The sequence below is a fragment of the Sus scrofa genome, chromosome 4 (assembly GCF_000003025.6).
Source record: "Sus scrofa isolate TJ Tabasco breed Duroc chromosome 4, Sscrofa11.1, whole genome shotgun sequence".
Classification (NCBI taxonomy): domain Eukaryota; kingdom Metazoa; phylum Chordata; class Mammalia; order Artiodactyla; family Suidae; genus Sus; species Sus scrofa.
Window position 1 is genome coordinate 93,219,384 of NC_010446.5, and position 19,401 is coordinate 93,238,784.

Genomic DNA, 19,401 nt, shown 5'->3' on the forward strand with positions numbered 1-19,401 from the left:
GTAGGTGGTCAAGGGTAACCAGAGAGGGGGAGGATCCCAGAGAGTCACCCCCCTACCTGAGTCCCTGTAATGACCCCCTTCCAGAACGACGTCATCCCAAGAATCGGCAAGAGACACAGCCAAGGGATAATAAATATAATTGCTATGATGGAACCCTGCCTAGAGAAACAGGCCCGTCCTCCGCTCCCAGACCCCACTTGTCCCCTCCTGCATGCTGAGGGTGAGTTAGATGCTTTGAGATCACCCTGGGGCCCCTGGGAGCCATGGGTGTTGCTGAGGGCAGGCTGCAGCATTCCAGCTACCCAGCCCCAGCCCCAGCCCCGGGCCAGCTTCCTAGCCCAGGACATCCAGGTAGACAGGAGGCGCCTGGGCCAGGGCTTGCAGCTGGGCATGTACATCCTTGATGCTGTGGCGTTGTTGGGGCTCCCGCTGCCAGCAGCCCCGCATAATGGCATAGACCTCTGGCGGACAGGCACGCGGTCGCTCCAGCTCACGTCCCTGCGTGATGCACTCGATCGCCTGGGGCCACCAGAGGGAAAAAGAAGAGGGCAGATGGAGCTGAGGCTGACCCAGCACTGCCTCTGCCTCTCTCAGGCTCCCAAGGTGGGCCTCTTGGCTACTAGCAATCTAAAAGGATGCAGTGAATCCCAAGATTTCTTTCCACTCTGACACTGAGCAGCAAAAAGGATGGAACCCAGAAAGACCCTGGGAAGGTTGGGCTGGGGTAGAATTGCTTTCCAAAGGGCTGGAATCAGACCTTCAGAGGACATGCCAGGTGGGTTGAGAAAGGGGAGGGGCCAAGGCCTTTGCCAAAATCCATCAGCTTAGGGCTGAGGGCTGAATGAAGGAAGGTGAGGATCTTGTCTCTCAGCCCCAGAGGGCAAGAAGGAAGAAAAGAGCAGGGCTGCAGGTAAGGCCTTGAAAAAGGTCTGGCCTATTTTTAAGTCAGAGGGAAAACCCACTTCCCACTTTTTTGTTGTTGTTGTTTTTGTTTTTTAGGGCCATACCCAAGGCATATGGAAGTTCCCAGGCTGGGGGTCCAACTGGAGAGACAGCTGCTGGCCCATGCCACAGCCACAGCAATGCGGGATCTGAGCTGTGTCTGCGACTTACACCACAGCAGCACCGGATCCTTAACCCACTGAGCAGGGCCAGGGATGGAACTTGCATCCTCATGGATACTAGTCGGGTTCATTTCCACTGAGCCACAGTGGGAACTCCCGAAAACCCACTTTTTTTTTTCTCTTCTGTAGCTAACACTTTGTGGGGACCTTGCTCCTCTAAAGAGAAACTGCAGCAGGAAAGCCCAAAGTCAGACTCCAGGAAGGACTGCTAGAGCAGCTAAGGGATCCAATGAAGGAGAGATGGTGGCAGAGAGATGGTTGAAGGGGCCTGGAGCTACTTCCCTCCTTCTTCCCTCCCTCCCCATTAGAGGACTTGGGTTATGGGCGGCACTAATTCCATTCCTTCTCTCAGTGCTTGAGAAAATTAAAATCTATAACCCTCTCCCCCACCCCACCAGCCTCCAGGGAGCAGACTGCATTAGGAGGAGAAATGGAAACTGACAGCTGCGAGCCAAGAAGGGGGTGGGGGGCAGCTGCTCTGGGAGAGGAACACCTGGGGTCTGCTCCGGCTGTGTCCAGCCAGGAGGGCAGAGGAAGGGGGGCAGGACTGTCCTTCGTACAGTCTAACCTGCAACCTTCCTGCTGCAGGCCCCTTTGTGCTGTGTTCCTCTTCACGTGCGTCTCCCTTTCAACCTGATAATGCCTACTCGTCTATAAAATGCAGCTAGGAATGGGGGTCTGGGCTCCATTTACAAAGTGCTTTGGCCCCAGGAACCAGTTAGAGTAGGAGAGGGAAGAATGCGAGAAAAGCACAGGTTAGGGTGGAGGGAGCAGTGTCTGCAGGATGCTGGATGGATACTGGAGCGGCAGTAGGATGAAGGGCAGAAGGGGACAAGATTCCCTGAAAACGAGGCCCAAAGGGGCAGGGGAGGGGGCGGCCGGCGGGGAGTGACCCAGCGAGTGAAGCTGACCTCGGTGTTGGAGAGCTGGTACCAGGGTTGCTTGCCATAGGTGAAGATCTCCCAGAGCACCACGCCGAAGCTCCACACGTCGCTCTCGGTGGTGAACTTGCGGTAGAGGATGCTCTCGGGCGGCATCCAGCGGATGGGCAGCATGGTTCGGCCTCCCACCTGCCGGCGGGCGGGCGCCGCGTCACCTCCAGGGGGCGCCCGCCCCGGACAGCCTCTCTCCGCGCCGCCCGCCCCAAGTTCCGTCATTAAAAATAGATGGAAGTGGCTCTCCCGCCCAGGGCTAAGAGGGAAAAACCGATGGTGCCGTTTCCGTCCGGGATAGTGGAGACAGACCCTCCTCCACTGGGGGCCGAGGGGATAGGAGGAGGCTTAAAAACCAGAGCCAGAGAGTCTCGGACCCTATTCCGCTCGAGGAAGGGGTCGTGCCCGGTAAGGGCAGGCACTTGGAGCGGGGGGACTTGGCATCAGGGTGTCTACAGTTCGGACGCCGGGGGAGGGGGTGGGATGAAAGGGCCTTACGCGGTAATAGTCGGTGCTGTAGATATCCCGGCTCATGCCGAAATCGCCGATCTTGACCACGAGGCCCTGACCCACCAAACAGTTGCGCGTGGCCAGGTCGCGATGCACGAAGTGCAGACCCGCTAGGTACACCATCCCCGCAGCGACCTGGCTAGCCACAGCCAGCAGCTGCCCCAGGCCCAGGGGCCCTGGAGCCACGTCTTCCCCGCCGGCCAACAGCTTGGCATCAGGCCCGTGGGACCTTCGAGAAAGAGTCGGGGAGAAGTGGGGAGGCTGGCAGGAGAGAACCTCCAGAAGCCGGAGGAAAGGAAGCCCCGGGAGCTGGGGGTGGAGTGGGGGACTCTGGGACTGGAGGAAGGAAGGAACAGGGGAAGCTGCTGTCCGGTGAGCGCGAGATGGGAGCTAGGGTGCTCTCACTTCCAGAGCGTCCCCCAGTGCCCAGGTCTTCCACATTCATGCTTTCCTCTCAGGCAGCCGCCTTGGACCCCAACCCCAGAATCTAGCTGCCCACTGGCCTCTACATCTCTTGCCCAGGTACACCTCCGACTCAGCCCTTGCCAAAATGCAACTTCCTGCCAGCCTGCCCCTCCTCACTGAAGGTGATCTCCCTCCCCCAGGCCAAAAAAGTCCCTGCCACCTCCTATAGGCCTGGCTGCTGCGTGCCACACATGAGTGTGCACACGCTCTCTGCAAAGCCTATCCACCCCAAAGGTTCAGCTCCTGGCTTCTGCTAATGTAACTTCCCCGACTGTCACCACTCTATCCTCCACACAGACTCTCCCCACATTCACACCTCTGCCTTAGAACTCCCTGGGGACAGGGGCTGTGCCTTCCTGCTCCATCCTGGTGTCCCCCCTCAACACAGTTCAGCAGTCAGGCAGGGATGTGCTGGTAGCCAAGGGACAACAGGCCAGGGGCTGGCACCAGGGCTGGGCCATCGTACCGAAGGAAGCGGTTAAGGTCCCCATGCCGCATGTACTCAAAGACCATGAGCAGCGGACGGCCCTCGGTGCAGACGCCAAAGAAGCGCACGATGTGCTGGTGCTGCAGCATGGTGAGCAGCTCGGCCTCCCGCTGGAAGTCCTGCCTGGCGCTCTCGGACACTTCCTTCAGCGCCTGGATGGTAGGGGTGGGGACAGGCCTGGGTGGGAGCCCCAGTTCGGCCTCCCCACATCCAAGGTGGCTCACCAACCCCCTAGCCTGACCCTAGCCTCTCCCCCTCCTCTCCCACCCCCCCAACCCCTCCCAACCCTCCAATGCCCCCCCAGCCCCCAGCCCCCAGGCCTGGAATGATGGTCCTCCGGGAGGTGGCGAGGGGGTGGGGGGGGGTGCAGTAGCTCAGGGCCAAAGTCTAACCTTGACGGCCACTAGCATCTTGTCCTGCTCGGGCAGCAGGTTGTGGCACTCGGCAAGGAAGACCTTCCCAAAGGCGCCCTCACCCAGCTCCCACTTGAGCACGATATCCCGGCGCTTGATGTGATGAACACCTGGGGGAGGGGCTTGCAGGATCAGAGGGGAGCCCCAGTCTTGGGAAGGGTGGGGAAGGGGCTGGGACGGGGGCTGTCCAGCAGGGCTGTGCTCTGTACAGGGGTGCCAGGCAAGGGGGGAGGATGGAGACTGAAAGTGAGCCTTCGCACCTTCACCCAGCCCCCCTGTGTGGACATGGGTGGGGGAGGGGGGTGGGGAGGCTTGTTCAGGCCTGGGGTGATGACACAAAAGCCCCCAGGCACACACAGGCTCACCCTCCCCCACCCCTTGACCCAGCATAGCCCCTCACAGGCATCACTGAAGTACTGTGGGTTCTCAATGATGTGGCCTTGGAGCCCAGAGCCTTTGCTCTCGGTGGGGGACAAGGAGCTGCCACCCAGTGTCATGAAATGCAGGGACATGGCCAGTCCATCCTCTGGAGCCAGCACAGCGGGGCCTGGGGAGAAGACACAGTCACGTGGCGGGGTCACAGCCCAGGCACGCACCCTGGATCCCGCCAGGTGGCAAGCAGGGTGCCAGGCGACCCCACCTGAGAACTTGCATGGAGGGAACAGAGGAGCTAGGAGGCAAGGCAGCAGGCAGGGGGAAGGAGAAACACTACGGCCATTCTCTGCCTGGCTCCTGTCCAACCCCAGGCCCCATGGGCCACCAGAAACTCCCCCACTCCCCCCGCTCGCCGCCCTGCAGAGCTCAGACCTCCCACACCCACTTAGTGTTTGACTACAATCCAGCCACCAATTAGCAGCTGCTGCCTCTGAAACTACCCCAGCCCCGATACACACACACTCACAAGCCCCACAGCAGCCCTCCCGTACCCCAAACACACAGTCCCTGGAACTCCACGGGGGCCCAGGCCCCCACACAGAGGACAGAGAGGGAAGAGCCTGCAGGAAACAAAGCTCCAGGCAGACTGACAGCCCCTCTGCAGCCCCCCACTCACGGTTGATCCCAAACTTGTTCCTCCGTCCACATTTGTTGAGCACAAGGAACATGGTAGAAAGGAAGAGGCAGGCAAAAACGGCCAGGCCCACGGCCATCGAGACCTGGGGATGTGGTGTGGTTAGATCTGGGGGTTCTCCTGGGCTTTCAGCGCTCCCCCGGCAAAACATTTCTCCATCCTGCATAGACGCCCAGAACCGAGCCCCCAGGCCTGCCTCTTCCTCCTCCTCCTCTCCCCCCGGAGGCCCCAGGCCACGATGTGAAGGAGGCCACCGAAGCTCAGATCAGACTCTTGTGATCTCCATGCTCTGACCAGAAATTATATGCAGGTGCGCCTCTAGCCCAGCCTCCTGATCCCGAGTCCCAGACTAGCTTCCGCTTTCCAAGCTCACCCCAAAAGGTGTTTCATCCTTCTCCACTGGGTTTCCAGATGTGCTGTTGGTGTCTGTGGGGACACAGGGCAGGAAGTGTGGGCTTTGGCACACTCTCTGTCTCCTCCACCAGCTCCCCACCCTGGCCCCGGCTGACCCCTCAGGGATCAGGATAAGTGGACCCTCTGCCCCAGGGACCAGAGAGAACCTGCCCTCCAGCCTGGGCTACTCACCGACTGGCGAGAAGGAGACTGCAGCAGGAGGGAGGAAAGAAAGCAATCAGATGAGGTTAGAGAGCAGTGAGACCCTTCCCCCTCTGGGACTCATCCCTTCTTGGGGTAGGGGCGGGGCCAGGAGGCAGAGCTGCCGACCTCAAAGGAGAAGATGCATGTGGCCCTTTTCCAGCCGGGCGGGGGATGCCCTGGTGTCTGGCTTTCTCTTCAGCCAGCCCGAGAGAATAGAATTGCTCAGGGGTTCAGGACTCCTGGGGTAGGAGCAAGGAGGCCAGCGCAGAGCTGGACACCAGATCTCCAGGCTCCTTTCTGTCCAGGACCAGGCACTCCAACTTCTGAGGGCAGGATCACAGCAGGAAGTGGGTCGGGCATCCCTGGTCACCTGGATCTGTACCCAAGTAGAGCCTGAGGGTGAGGACAGGGTTCAGGGTCGCACCAGGGATGGGGTCCTCAGGGTTGAACTCAAAAGGGTTGTCCATGAAGGCGGCCATGATGGAGGAGGCATTCTGGCCCAAGGGGTTGGTAGCCAGCAGCGTGTAGTTGCCGTTGTTGACGTGGGTGGGCTGGTTGAGGCGCAGGCAGCCGTGCCGCATAGTCTCATTGGCTGCCGGCTCCATGAACTCAGTGAAGATGAAGCTGGTCTCATTGAGCACGGAGCCATTGAAGAACCAGCGCAGGGAGGGTGCGGGCTGCCCGTCCACCGAGAAGGGAATGCACCAGTGGTGCTGCTCCACTGCTGTGTGCAGGCTCACGATGGGAGGGACTGTGGGCCAGAGAGGGGGACAGTGAGAGTCAGGAGGCAGCTGCAGGGAACCCAGTGCTGACCTGACAAGTCTCAGGTTGGGGTGGGGGAGGGGGGTGGACAGCCTGAAATCAGGGGGGTGGGCCTAAGAGAAACTGGTCTGCAGGCCCTAAGAAATTCACAAGGAGAGACATTTTGAAGAAAGGTGACAGTAAATCTTAAATAAATCAGGCAGCAGGTGCATAAAATTCAGAAGCTTAAAGAACTTCGGTGGTCAGTTGAATGTAAGTAAGTAAGAGTCCTAAAGCAGTGGGGTACCAGCTTATTGGAAATTGGAGATTTTTGGATGAGGGATGGAGAAAAATAAAGTGTAATTAACATTAAAAGGATTGGGGAGTTCCCCTGTGGCACAGCGGGTGGAGGACCTGGTGTTGTCACTGTAGCAGCTATGGCTGCAACGGTGGTGAGGGTTCAGTCCTTGGTCCAGGAACTTCCACATGCTGCAGGCGTGGCTGAAAAAAAAGATTGGGAGGGGGCCTAAATATGAAACAAGAAAAACAAGAAACAATTAAAGAACTTCTTGAAAAAAGATAAGGGTTTGAAATAGACCCAAAAGAGGCAAAAGCTCTTCAATAACAGAAAAGATATATGTATATATATATATATATATATACATCTATAAACGTATATAATTGGTACTGGAATTCTAGCCAGCATTCATGCAATGGAATACTATTCAGCAGTGAATGGAAGGAACTAATTGTTACCCCCATTAATATGGATAAATCTTACAAACGTTGAGCAGAAAAAACTAGACACAAAGTAATACATGAGGTGTCATTCCATTTATATGATGTACAGGAACAGGCAAAATTCAACCATGTTGATGGAGAAGCATATGTGTGTAAAATTATTTTTAAGAGCAAGGAAACGATTATCACAAAATTCAGGATGGGAGTTCCCGTTGTGGCTCAGAGGGTTGAGAACCCAACTAGCATCCATGAGGATGTGGGTTTGATCCCTGGCTTCACTCAGTGGGTTAAAGGTGCTATGAGCTTCGGGGTAGGTGGCAGATGTGACACTGATCTGGCATTGCCATGGTTGTGGTGTGGGCCAGCAGCTCTGGCTCTGATTAGACCCCTAGCCTGGGAACCTCCATATGCCATGGGTGCAGCCCTAAAAAGACCAAAAAAAAAAAAAATCAAAAAGTCAGGATGTGGTGCAGGAGAAGAATGGGCTTCTGAGCGGGGAGAGAAAGGGAGTGTCTTCTGAAGTGCTGGTAAGAATAGCTATTGTTTAGGATTTCCTCTCTTGGATCAGTGGGTTAAGAACCCAACTAGTATCCATGAGGACACAGGTTCGATCTCTGGCCTCGCTCAGTGGGTTAAGGATCTGGCGTTGCTATGAGCTGTGGTGTAGGTTGCAAATGTGGCTCGGATCTGGTGTTGCTGTGGCTGTAGCGTAGGCCAGCAGCTGTGGCTCTGATTCGACCCCTAGCCTGGGAACCTCCATATGCCGCGGGTGTGGCCCTAAAAGGAAAAAAAAAAAAAAACCTAGGATATAGGGCAAAAGTTCGACAGAGGGATGGATATGAAGAAATACAGTGGAGCAGTGAGAACGGGCAAGCAGCTGGTGTCGAGGGCCTCAGGTAGCAAGACTTGGGCAGTGGGCCAAAAAGAAATCCATCTCCATCCCTCTGGCCTTGACGAGCCCACAGGACTTCCCTCAAAGGATCAGGTTTTCATGGGAATCTGGAAACAGCTGGGAGGGAGCAGCTGTGGACACACACACATCCCACCCCTTTCCTCCAGCCCCCTGGCTGGGGCTGACATCTTTGGGGAAGATGGGATGGGGGTGCGTGCCAGGGCAGCCTTGGGGACTCACAGGAGACGTTGACCTGGACGGAGATTTCAGCCCGGCCCACATGATTCTCGGCCCAGCACGTCACGTTCTTCCTATTGAGGTCACTGGTGACATGGGCCAGGGTCAGTCCCAAGGACGGCAGACTCCCAGATTGCTGGGTCAGAGAAGAAAGGAGAAAATCCAGAAGAACATCAGCTGCCTTGGGGCTAGAGGCGGGGTGCAGGGGCTGGGGCTGACGTCTTTGGGGAGCCCCTCTGGTTGCAGATGGAAAAGAGAGGAGGGATGAAAGGGAGGGGGAGGAAAGAGGTGTGGGAGAGAATAGAGCAGAGAATGGACTTCCTCCGCGAGAGCTGGTTTGCAGGCTCTCCTGGATCATTTATTTAATGATCTGAAAAATCTAGAGCACAACCAATAATCTCAAAATCGGCACAACACATCCCAAACCGTAAAACCACCCATCTGAACAACTCGGTAGATATCAGAGATCCCAAGTTCCAAATGGACACAGCGAATCAGAAAACCAGCTAGGACCTCACCACCTACACAATCTGTTTTACGCATAGTTCTAAGAAACTCAGGCTCAGCCCCAGAAAGATCAGAAACAAAGAGATGGTGCCGATAACAAGGCAGCAGTTAGAAGCAACGGCAGCATCATGACAACTGCCTTTTGGCAGATGAAAAAGAAGAGTGAAGTTAGAGAGGCTCGGTGACTTGGTTCTGAATCATCATCAACAGATTGAATCAGATTCAGATTCTCTTCCTAAGACACTATGGACCTCATAGGACCTTAAGACAATCCTTAATCTTACTGAACCAAGATCTTATTCTGCAAGCTGGAGAGGGAGGCAAAATGATCTTCTGACACGTGATAAAGCTATTTCCCCAAAAGGATGAAAACGAAGGACGGGGTGGACTAATCCGAGTTATCTGGAAATTTCACAAACACGGAATCCCTTGAATAAATGCCAGCGGAGGTGAAGTTGCAGGGGGCTTCCATTGGAACATGTGAGTTCAAAGACTCCAGAAGAGCTTTCCAGCCTCTCTTGCAAGCCCTGGGTTCCAGCAACCCCAAGGGGAAGCCCTGCCCTAGGCTGTCCCCAGTTCCTCCAAGTCCCCCTGGGGTACTGCATCCTCTCAACCTTTCCCTTGTGCTGCTCTGCCACCCTTCACTCTCCTGAGGGTGAACAGCTTTCCTGTCTCCATTTGACTCAGTAAGGATGTGGCTTTTCTTTTCTTTTTTGTCTTTTTGCCATTTCTTGGACCGCTCCTGCCGCATATGGAGTTTCCCAGGCTAAGGGTCGAATCAGAGCTGTAGCCGCCAGCCTACACCAGAGCCACAGCAACGTGGGATCCGAGCCGCATCTGCAACCTACACCACAGCTCACGGCAACGCCGGATCCTTAACCTGCTGAGCAAGGCCAGGGATCGAACCCGAAACTTCATGGTTCCTAGTCGGATTCATTAACCACTGCGCCACGACGGGAACTCCAAGGATGTGGCTTTTCTATAGAGTGTCTCCAGAAAACAGAAGTGGTGGCAAACATGTAAACCTCCCAAAGAGAAAAGCAAAAACCTGGAATTTCCCCAAACAGATAGCTGATTAAAGGTCTTTTCACAGACGATCATGGCCAGCCTCCTGCTTCTCTCTTGTCCCCTTTCTATTACTCACTCTCAGTGGCTTTGATCTCTGGGGTGGGAGGAACTGCTCAGTGGCTAGCGGTCCATCCGTCACATCTGGACTCCCTGCTCAGGGCTCTCTGGTTCCTTTTTCAATCTTGTTCCAGGGGCCATCAGCAATGCTAAGGTTGACTCCACTCCCAAAGCGAGGGTCTCCAACCTGAATAGCACCTGCCTCCAGCTTTCAGTGGCTTGGCTCCTCCGGGGGGCTGGAGCCTGTATGTCCATCAACAAGGGGGCCAGATTTGGGGCACATCGCCAGCCTCTGCTGGCCTTGTCCATGAGACCTCCTGAATCATCTAGGGCTACTCTCGGCTGTCCATCACCAGCCTGAGGACAAAGGGCAAGACTTGGGAAGGTGCCCAAAGACAGAGCTCTTCAGAGATGATAGCTAGAGGCCAGTGAGTGCCCAGAGGCAGGCCGGACATCGCAAGGCCATCATGTCCACCTCCTCAGTTGACAGATAAGAAAACCAAAATGCAGGCTGATAGAGCGATTTTTCCAAAAGTCACTCTGAGAATTAATTAGTGAGAGAGCTAGAACCAGACCTGCGCCTCCTCTACTAAGACACGTATCACACACCCAAGAGTATGTTGCTTCTAGCATCTCTAGAAAATGACCAGGAGGTTCCTGAGAACTGGTGTGGGTGCAGGACCACAAATACTGTGCCCTCTCCCTGGTTCTCAGCTTCCTTATCTAGAAAGGAGGTGGATGGCAGAGATGGTCTCTTGGGTTCCTCCGCTTAGCTCCAGTAGGAGGGATCTGTGACCCTCTCTCTTGCAGCCAGCACCATGTTTGCAAAGTGAGGGCCTATGCTGGAGTACCCATCATGACGCAGTGGTTAACGAATCTGACTAGGAACCATGAGGTTGCAGGTTCGATCCCTGGCCTTGCTCAGTGGGTTAAGGATCCAGCATTGCCGTGGGCTGTGGTGTAGGTCCCAGATGCAGCTCGGGTCCCGCGTTGCTGTGGCTCTGGTGTAGGCTGGCAGCTGCAGCTCCAATTAGATCCCTAGCCTGGGAACCTCCATATGCCGTGGGAGTGGCCCTAGAAAAGGCAAAAAGACAAAAACAAACAAACAAACAAAAAAAACCCAAAGTGAGGGCCTCTATGTTTTGACAATCAGAGGAGCCTGGGGCCCAAATTCCATGGGTCTAAACCATCTCTGTCCATCCCTCACCCTCTATGTGCTTCTTCTTCTTCTTTTGGCTGCATCTGCAGGCTGTGGAAATTCCAGGGCCAGGGATCAAACCCCAACCACAGCAGCAACCCAAGCCACAGCAGTGATAATGCTGGATCCTAAACTCCTGTGCCACCAGGAAACTCCAATGTGTTTCTTATTCATTGTCTCTCTTTCCCTGTCTTTGTTCCCTGTGCCCTGTCCAGGCCTTAAATGGGAAGGAGGGGTGCAGGAGCAGGGTGGCAGAGGGCTTCTTACCATCACTGTGGCTGATTCCTCCAGGTCCATGAGGATCCAGCCGGCCTGCTCCAGGCCCTGCCCCTCCACCTGGCACTGTAGCAACACGTCGTCCCCCACATCCACAGAGCCATTGGGCATCTGGATCTTCAGCTCAGGCTCACCTGGTGGCCCAAGTTGTCCCCGGGGTGTTAGAGCCGGGAGGGGCCTCAGAACTCCTACTGAGGGCCACACTCTTTGTCCCTCCCTCAGTGACTCTGTCCCTGCCCCCCAACCTTCAGTTCTCCTCAGATCCTGCCAACGCCAGTCCCCCAATCCTTGTTCAGGGCTTGCCCCCCACCCCAAGCCCTGCCCAATGCCCTTGCGCCAAGCATGTGGCTCTTTCCTAGCCCCTCACCCCACCTCCGGCACCTACCACAGCTGGCATTGGGCATGAGGGCCAGGGGTCCCTGGCCCGGACACTGCAGCTTCTGTTCCCGCACTCCGGCCCGCCCCTCCTGCTCCCAGCGCTGCAGCCAGAACAGGGCACAGGAACAGTGCAGAGGGTTTCCCGACAGGACTCTGGTGGGTGTGGGAGACACCAAGAGAGTCAGGGGAAGGGCAGGCATGAAGGAAGTACTACAGCCGAGGGAGTGCAGTTAGACTGCGGTGGGGCGGGGTGGAATGTGCCCGAGGTGAAGGCTTGGGGACAGAGGATCAGCTCCTCTCATGGACCCTGCCCCGCCTCCCAAGACCTTGTTAAAAGAAATAGAATCCCTGGAAGTCAAAGGCAGCCAGCTGTGGGCTACATGGAACTCTCTCATCCCGCGCTCCGCACATGACAAGCCAGGTGAGGGTCCCCAGTAGGGTGTGACAAGAAGGGAAGGGCACTGCTTTCGAGAGTGGACCCAGAGACCTTGGGCACCCACCAAGCTGTCCCACCTATCCCATGACCTTGATGTGCTAGGAATGTGGGCAGATGTGCTCACGTGCACAGGCCCAGTGAACGCACAAGCTCAGCCTCCTGAGCATACCCTGGTCAGTCCTCAGGGGGCTGGCTCTCCGCCCCCACCCCAATGCGCCCAGGGCAACAGCCCCCTTGTGGGTGGGCCTGCGGACTCTGCTTTGCTGGGGGTTCACGGGCACGCGTGGTCCCCAGTCTCGGCTCACTGCCAAACATGCTGTCCCCCCAGAGACTCCCCTTCCCCCACAGTTCCACACAGACACAGTGACATACCTTCACACAGAGGTATAAGTGCCCCGGGCACATGCGTGCATGCGCGCGCACACACACGCATACACACTTGCAGCCCTTGGCACTGGAAGCCCCCACACTCACAGTTCCTGTAAGGAGAGGCCCTGGACGGTTTTCCAGGAGAGAGACTCCAGAGCATTGAAGGAGAGATTCCTGCGGGAGTTGAGACAGAGCAGAGCAGACAGATCCCGTGAGCGACCCGACCTCGCTCTGACCCAGTGGCGGGGGGTGGGGGGGTCTTCGGGGAGGAGCCAGGAAGAAGTTGACATCTGGCTCCCCCACTCGGACCCTGGCAGCTAGAACCAGCCCAGGGAGCCATGGGGGGTGGGGGAGAGGCTCTTTGAGTCCCACTCTTCTCCCTGGGACAACAAGGGTTAACCCCACTTAACCCCCTCCCCAGACCCAGGGTTGGGGGTGGGGGTCTGAGGGAACAGCCGCTCCCTCCTCCCCAACCCTTGGCCCCAGCTGGCAAAGTGCTGAGGCCCCAGCTGGGGGCAGGGACGCCATCTGTGCTCCCTGCCCGCAGAGCCCAGGACTGGACCAGAGGAGGGGGCGGACAGGGCTCCCACACTCCCTTGCCCCCTGCCGGATGCTGAGGATCTCAGAGTTCTTCCCCTGCCTCTCTTTCCTTCTCCGCCTCAGGGCCCAAGGAAAGTTGGCTGGAAGGCACCCCAGGCCCCCAGCAACCTAGTGCTAGAGGTGCAAAATGTGAGTTCAGGAGTTCCCATTGTGGCGCAGCAGCAACAATCCGACTAGGAACCATGAGGTTTCGGGTTCGATCCCTGGCCTTGCTCAGTGGGTTAAGGATCCGGCGTTGCCGTGAGCTGTGGTGTAGGTTGCAGCAACAGCTCCAATTGGACCCCTAGCCTGAGAACCTCCACATGCCTTGGGCGTGGCCCTAAAAAGACGAGACAAAAAAAAAAAAAAAAAAAAAAAAAGTGAGTTCAGCGAGGGGCTGGTTCCAGGACTCTGTGCCCTGTGCCAGGCTGCCCCGCCAGGGACCCTCTGCCTCTGAGAAGCCTGCCCTGACCCCTCTCCTTGCTCACCTGTCCTTCCGTTTGTGGGTGGCTGAGTTGGAGAGTAGTCACACAGAAAGATCAGAAAGACTACACACTTTAGGGCTGGGGAGACCTCAGTGTGGTTCTGTCCCGCCACTTACAGCTGTGTGACCTCAGCCTAGAAACATAACCTCTCGGATCTTCAGGATCCTCATCTATAAGATGAGGATGACACTCCCTCTCTCACCAGGTTGATTGTGAAGATTTACTGACGTAAATATCGTAAGATGTCACTGAGTACACATTTTTTTTTAATTAGGGCTGCACCCGCAGCATATGGAATGTCCCAGGCTAGGGGTTCAATCAGAGCTGCAGCTGCCGGCCTACACCACAGCCACAGCAGCTCATGTCAACACCGGATCCTTAACCCACTGAGCAAGGCCAGGGAGAGAACCTGAATCCTCACAGATACTAGTCAGGTTCTTAACCCCCCGAGCCACAACGGGAACTCCTGAGTATACATTTTTAACTGAAGCCCCAATACGTAGTCAGTGAGGTAACATCCCCTTATTTTGCTATTGTTGTTAAATCCCAGGATGTAATAGAGTCGAGAGTACCCAGCACAACTCTGTGAATGGCAGGCTTGCACCACACTTCCCATCTCTCCACCTGCACGTAGTGGGAAAGAGGAGCTAAACTCCTGCCCTCAAAAGGCTGCCTCCCCACCCTCTACAGAAGGGGGAGCTGTGACTCCCAGAAATGGGGCATACCCCAGAGCAGCAGACCTGATCCCCCAGCTCCCAGGCTGTCCCAGGGGCCAGGGGGCAGGTGGGATTTGGAGTTCAAGGCCAGGACCCAGAGTCCTGCTCCTGCTTCTGCTCCTAGTCTTGCTCCCTTTGGACTGGTATGTATCTGAACCCCGGGAAGAAAAATGAGGCAGGCACCTATGAGAAGTGTCCCTGTAGCATGAAGCATGGAAGTGAGACAGCAAGAAGGACTTCCTAGCTGGCAGGGGTGGGAGCTGAGAGCACTGCCATCCCTCCGGCAGATGAGAAGGCCTGGGAGAACGGGTGGGAGGACTTGCCTTCCTCAGAAACGTTTCCTGCATTAGCCGCCCCAGCCTGGGGGTCCTCCCACCTCCCTCTGCCCAGCCCCGGCCACTCACAGATGACTGAGCCGAGGAGTGAAATGGAAAGCATCTGGCGCCACGAAACGGAGACCACTCTTCACAATGGTGCTGAAGAAGGTGTGGCAGAATCAGCTCCCAGGACGGTGGCAACCCTGGCCCCAGCTCCCTGCCCATGCCAGCATCACCACCCCCCACCCAGTCTGCAGTGCATAACCCTGGACCCTTCCCCACACCCTCAGAGCTTTCTCAGCCACCTGGGACCCCTATGAACCCTGAGATCTGACCAGCCATCCTCTCAGTCTTCAGCCTCTCAGGTCCTCCCAAGCCCCTAGGACCCTTGAGGCCTCCCTGACCCTCTGGCCCCCCAGGCGCTGTGTGGAACCCCATGCCCACACGGTCCCCAGCCCCTCACAGGTTCCTCAGCTCCCCCAGGCCTCTCAGGTCACTGAGCGTCAGATGCTGCAGGTGCTGCTGGTTCTCGATGTAGCTGTGGGGAGAGGGGATGGGAGTCAGGGGCCCAGGCCCACGAGTTCCTGCACTCACCCACCCAATTCCTTCACAATCACATGCACATATGCAGGCATGCACATTTGTGTGCCACATGCACCCCGTCACGCAGAGACCTGTTTACACGTGGACACATGCACCAGCATGCACACAGGCATGCATCCAGGTGTGCACAGGGACCCACTGCCTCACGCACAGTCACACACTCCCATGCATGCATGAGTCCTCACACCATCACACAGGCGCACTCACACACACTCAAGCATGCACACACACACACACAGGGACGTAAACACAGGCACAGAGTCGCACCTCCTCACATACAGCCACACGTGCATGCATGAACCTACGGATGTGCACAAGTGCATCTCACACTCTCCCACATGGACACACATAGGCATGTAGATCTCATGCACACACACACACAGAATGTGTGGGCATACTCACATTCACAAACACACCCAAGTCCATTCTCAGCTTGGTGTTCTGCTTTTATACACAGAACCTCTCCTGCACACGCTCAATAACGGGGGTCATGCTGAACCAGTTCCTTCCACAAAAGGCCTGTGCCCGGCGCTGCCACTGCCCCACCCAGCACAAAGGAAGCCCCGTGGCCATGTAAATATGCGCTCCCAAACATGCTGGCTCAGGGGCCACGATCTGGGCTCACCCATCCTGCTACACACACACACACACACACACACACACACACACACACACACACCACTCTCTCCCCCTCAAAGCTGCTGGCCCCTCCCCACACTCAAGCAGCAACCCCCTCACTCCCCATCTTTCAGCAGAGCAAATGACAGGCATAGAGGCTGCCTGTCAGGGACCCTTTGAAGCCCTCCTTGCCCCAGGAGGGACCCCAAAAGGTGGAGAGGAGAGAGTCAGAGCTGGGGCAGTGAAGAGGCACCGACTAGTGGCCTCGCACAGTGAGAGCATGATGGGAAGGCTGGGAGCACTGGGGCAGAAAAACAAAGAGATATGGAAACAGAGACACCTATAAGAAGAAGGAACTGACGGGAAGAGACTGGCAGAGGGACAGAGACAGCCAAGGAGAATGACAGATAAGGAAAGGGAGACAGAGAGACAGATAAGGATGGAGAGCCAGAGAAAGCAAGATAGGGAGAAGAGAAAGAGGCAAAAGCAGGCGAGGGGGGCTGGGGGATTTCGGATGCCCTGGGCCCTGCCCAGCATCTGGATCTAGCATATGCCACACGGAGTTCCTGAGAAGTCAGCTGCCCTGCAGTGGCATGTCAGCCCCCACCCCCTCACCCACAGGGGGCCCTGACTCACTGCCTGTTCTCAGAACTCACCCCCTCTTCCCTGTACTGTCCTCAACTTGTGGGAACAAGGACCAGCCCGAGTGACCCCTCCCCCAACCCCTTTCCGGCCTTGGTCTCAGCAGGACAGCTGGGTTTCAGGTCCTCAGCTCCCTAAGGCCTAGGGAGTGAACTCCAGGGACTCTCAGAGAGTAGGTCCTTGTCCTACCCACTCCCCCTCCCCCAGCCCCTTAGGGCTGTCCCACCCACTCCCTCACCCCCAGGGCTTAGGGCTGTAAGGACCCCAGAGCTGGTGAGAACGCAGTGTGGCCCGGGGTGTGCAAACCGTCAGGCAGCGTGCTCACAGCTGCCTCATTCGTTTGGATTTATAATCAATCTGTCTATTGGAGTCCATTATCTCCTCGTTAGCTCTGCGGGTGAGGGAGGAGGAGGGGACAGTGCCGGCGGAGGCAGGGGCTTCGATGGCCACCCCACCCAGAGGGACAGCTCAGCTCACCACCCTGCGTGGCCTCCAGTCCCCAGCCCCAACCTGTCCACCTCCACCCCACCTCTTCAGGCTGGAATCGGGGCTGGGAAGGGAATCGAGAAAAGAGAACGCTGATGGGGAACGTTCACGAGCCTGGGCTCTGCCTTGAAGGCCCAGAGGGATGAGTGGACAGGACTGGGGTTGGCAGCCTGGATCTCAAGTCCCCTCCCATCATGCCAAGACCTAGGTCCAGACCAAGACAAGGCCATCTCCTCTCCCTAGGGCCATTAGGGAGTGAGATGGAGTACCTTCCCGTTAATTACACGCGATACCCGAGTAACTCAGGACCAATTATCACAGGCTGCTCAGGTCACTTCCAGACATCAATGGCCACTGCCTCAGATATGTTTCAGCCCATCGCTGCATGAGGCCGGGGTTCATGGCCCACTCCCTAACCTCAGGCCACAGGAGGAGGATATTCTAGCAGTTCCTCTTTTCTTCTAGAAGTCCTGCCTGGCTCTGCCAGCCACATAGAACACTCAAGTATTTCCCAGCCATCACAATGTGGTGGCTGGGCCAGTTATTACAGAACACTCCCATGGGGTTCAGCAGCTGCTAAAAGGTCCTTGAGTATTTTGTAACCAATTACTGCAGAATGTCAGAGTACCTCAAATGCTGGGGATTTCTCCCAGTTTGGAGTTGAAGGGAGGAGAGTCTCTCAGCAAGGGCCCTGACTCCCTGCCCAAAGTAGGGAGACGTGGGTGATGAGGGTGATGAGGGTGGGGAGACGAAGTCAGGAGCTGGTCTCACTTCCTACATCCAAATCAAGAGGTGATGAGGACAAGAGACGGTGGAAACTGGGAGAAGAGAGCAGGACCACCAGGCTATGGCACCTTAGCACTTCCCACCTATTCCAGTTCAATTTCCCAATTCCAGGGGGAAGAATTGTCATTGCCTGGTCTTGACAAGGAAGAGGGAGGGGGCTGATTTCTCCCTGGAAAAGGGAAATGATCAGGGTGCCAAATTGGGCGCGGGGGTGTCTCTATGCAGCTAACCACCCCCTGTATAGGGCAGAGGGTGGGCTCCTTCATGGCTGAGCTCCAGAAAGCAGTTTCTAGAACGCTGAGCTCTCTCAAATCTGGTCCATGGAGAGCTCCCCTTCCTCTCCCTGAAGCTAGCGCCACAGCGGCCCTGAGCCCAACTTCAAGGCAGTAACGGCGGGGGCTGCCAGGGCAGCCGGGCACAGCCGAGCGCTGCGCTGTTATCAGCCTGCCGCCGCGCCCGTTCCTCCTGACCCAGCAAGCAAGCAAGCAGCGAGTCCGCGCCCACGGGGCACAGCTATGCCCGCCTGTCCCTGCGTCCCCTCGCCCGCCAGACACTCACAGCTCCGTCAGATTCTCGGCGCCCGGCAGGTGGCGGATGATATCCAGGGCCGCAACCTTCGTGCAGCGCAGCCCCGAAGGGCCGTGGGGGCAGCAGACTTCGGGACAGGATGCGGCGCCCGCAGATGCCAGCATCAGCCAGGCCAGTAGGCTGCCCAGCCCCTTAGCCCGGCCATGTCCGCCGAGCTGCCCGCGCTGTCCGTCTCGCGGCATCACGGCGGAGCCCGCCTCGCCCGGGCCGGGCCGCCGTCTGTGCGCTTCCAGCCGCCGCTGCCCGGCCTCCCCCGACATGTGCGCTGGGCGGTGTTAAAGACCCAGCCGCCAGGAAAGGGCGGAGCCAGGGGCCCCGCCCGGCCCCGCCCCGCCCCCTCCGGCTTCAAACCCTCCCCCTCCTCTCTAAAGTCCCCAAATCTGCCCGCATCCCATTCGGGGCCCCAGCGCCAGCCTACTCCCCGAAGATCCCTCCTGCTCCAGGAGACGCGGAGGGGCATTCGCAGAACGCCTCAGAGGTGTCTCCTGAGTGGGGAAACTGGGAAGTTGATACATTATTTCTCCCAGCCTTTAGCAGCTGCATTTAGGGGGGAGGGGAGATGACTGAGCTTGGGAAGTCTTGCGGTCCAGGTCATCCTAGCCAGCCCCCGGCCTCAGATCTCGCCCCGCACGGTAGGCTTGCCTGAGGGAGTGTGCCTGCCACTTGGGATAAATTAAGTGAAACACTCTCTAATGCCTAGAAAGAAATCAGAAGGGATGCCGAAAAAAACCAAACAGGACCTGGGGAAGGAAAATACTGAAGAGACGGAAAGGGAAGGTGTCTCCCCAAACGACCAGAGAATGGAGACCCAGGAGCCGAGACGCCGATTTCCATGAGAGGCCACGGGGTGGCGCTAAAAGCACGCGCCCAAAGGTGTGAGCTCTGTTGGGGTTGGGTGGGTGGGGACGAGGTCTGCAGCCCCCACTGCGCTGCGCCTCAAGACCCAGCATCAGCCCCTGACCCGGGCCAACCAGCACTGGCCCCCAGGCCGGGTAGGGCCAAGCTGGGCTGGGCTGGCATTGATCGCCGCTCTGACAAGAGCATCGATTTCTGCGCGGAGAAATTAATAGATCTTCTCTTAGCT

General features: G+C 57.1%; 1 protein-coding gene across 1 annotated transcript; it reads right to left on the reverse strand.

The window, feature by feature from the left end:
- On the reverse strand, positions 126 to 18,561 carry NTRK1 (neurotrophic receptor tyrosine kinase 1). The gene is made up of 17 exons (XM_001929525.5): positions 18,288 to 18,561; positions 15,058 to 15,132; positions 14,682 to 14,753; positions 12,603 to 12,671; positions 11,700 to 11,845; positions 11,306 to 11,448; positions 8,212 to 8,344; positions 6,022 to 6,348; positions 5,586 to 5,603; positions 5,374 to 5,426; positions 4,983 to 5,085; positions 4,332 to 4,478; positions 3,911 to 4,041; positions 3,498 to 3,670; positions 2,555 to 2,795; positions 2,036 to 2,194; positions 126 to 519 (listed from the first exon to the last, which is right to left on the reverse strand). Exons 1-17 carry the CDS (start codon positions 18,497 to 18,499, stop codon positions 334 to 336), a joined length of 2,388 nt encoding a protein of 795 aa, XP_001929560.2. The 5' UTR covers positions 18,500 to 18,561; the 3' UTR covers positions 126 to 333.

What these genes read in the sequence shown, in the direction of transcription:
- NTRK1 (XM_001929525.5), bottom strand. Translation starts at nt 18,499, where the DNA reads ATGCCGCGAGACGGACAGCGCGGGCAGCTCGGCGGACATGGCCGGGCT. An exon ending in GGCCTCTCCTTACAGGAACT is followed by an intron (nt 11,846 to 12,602) that starts GTGAGTGTGGGG and finishes CACACCCACCAG; the next exon opens with AGTCCTGTCGGGAAACCCTC. An exon ending in ACCAGCTCTCCAACACCGAG is followed by an intron (nt 520 to 2,035) that starts GTCAGCTTCACT and finishes TGGTGGCCCCAG; the next exon opens with GCGATCGAGTGCATCACGCA.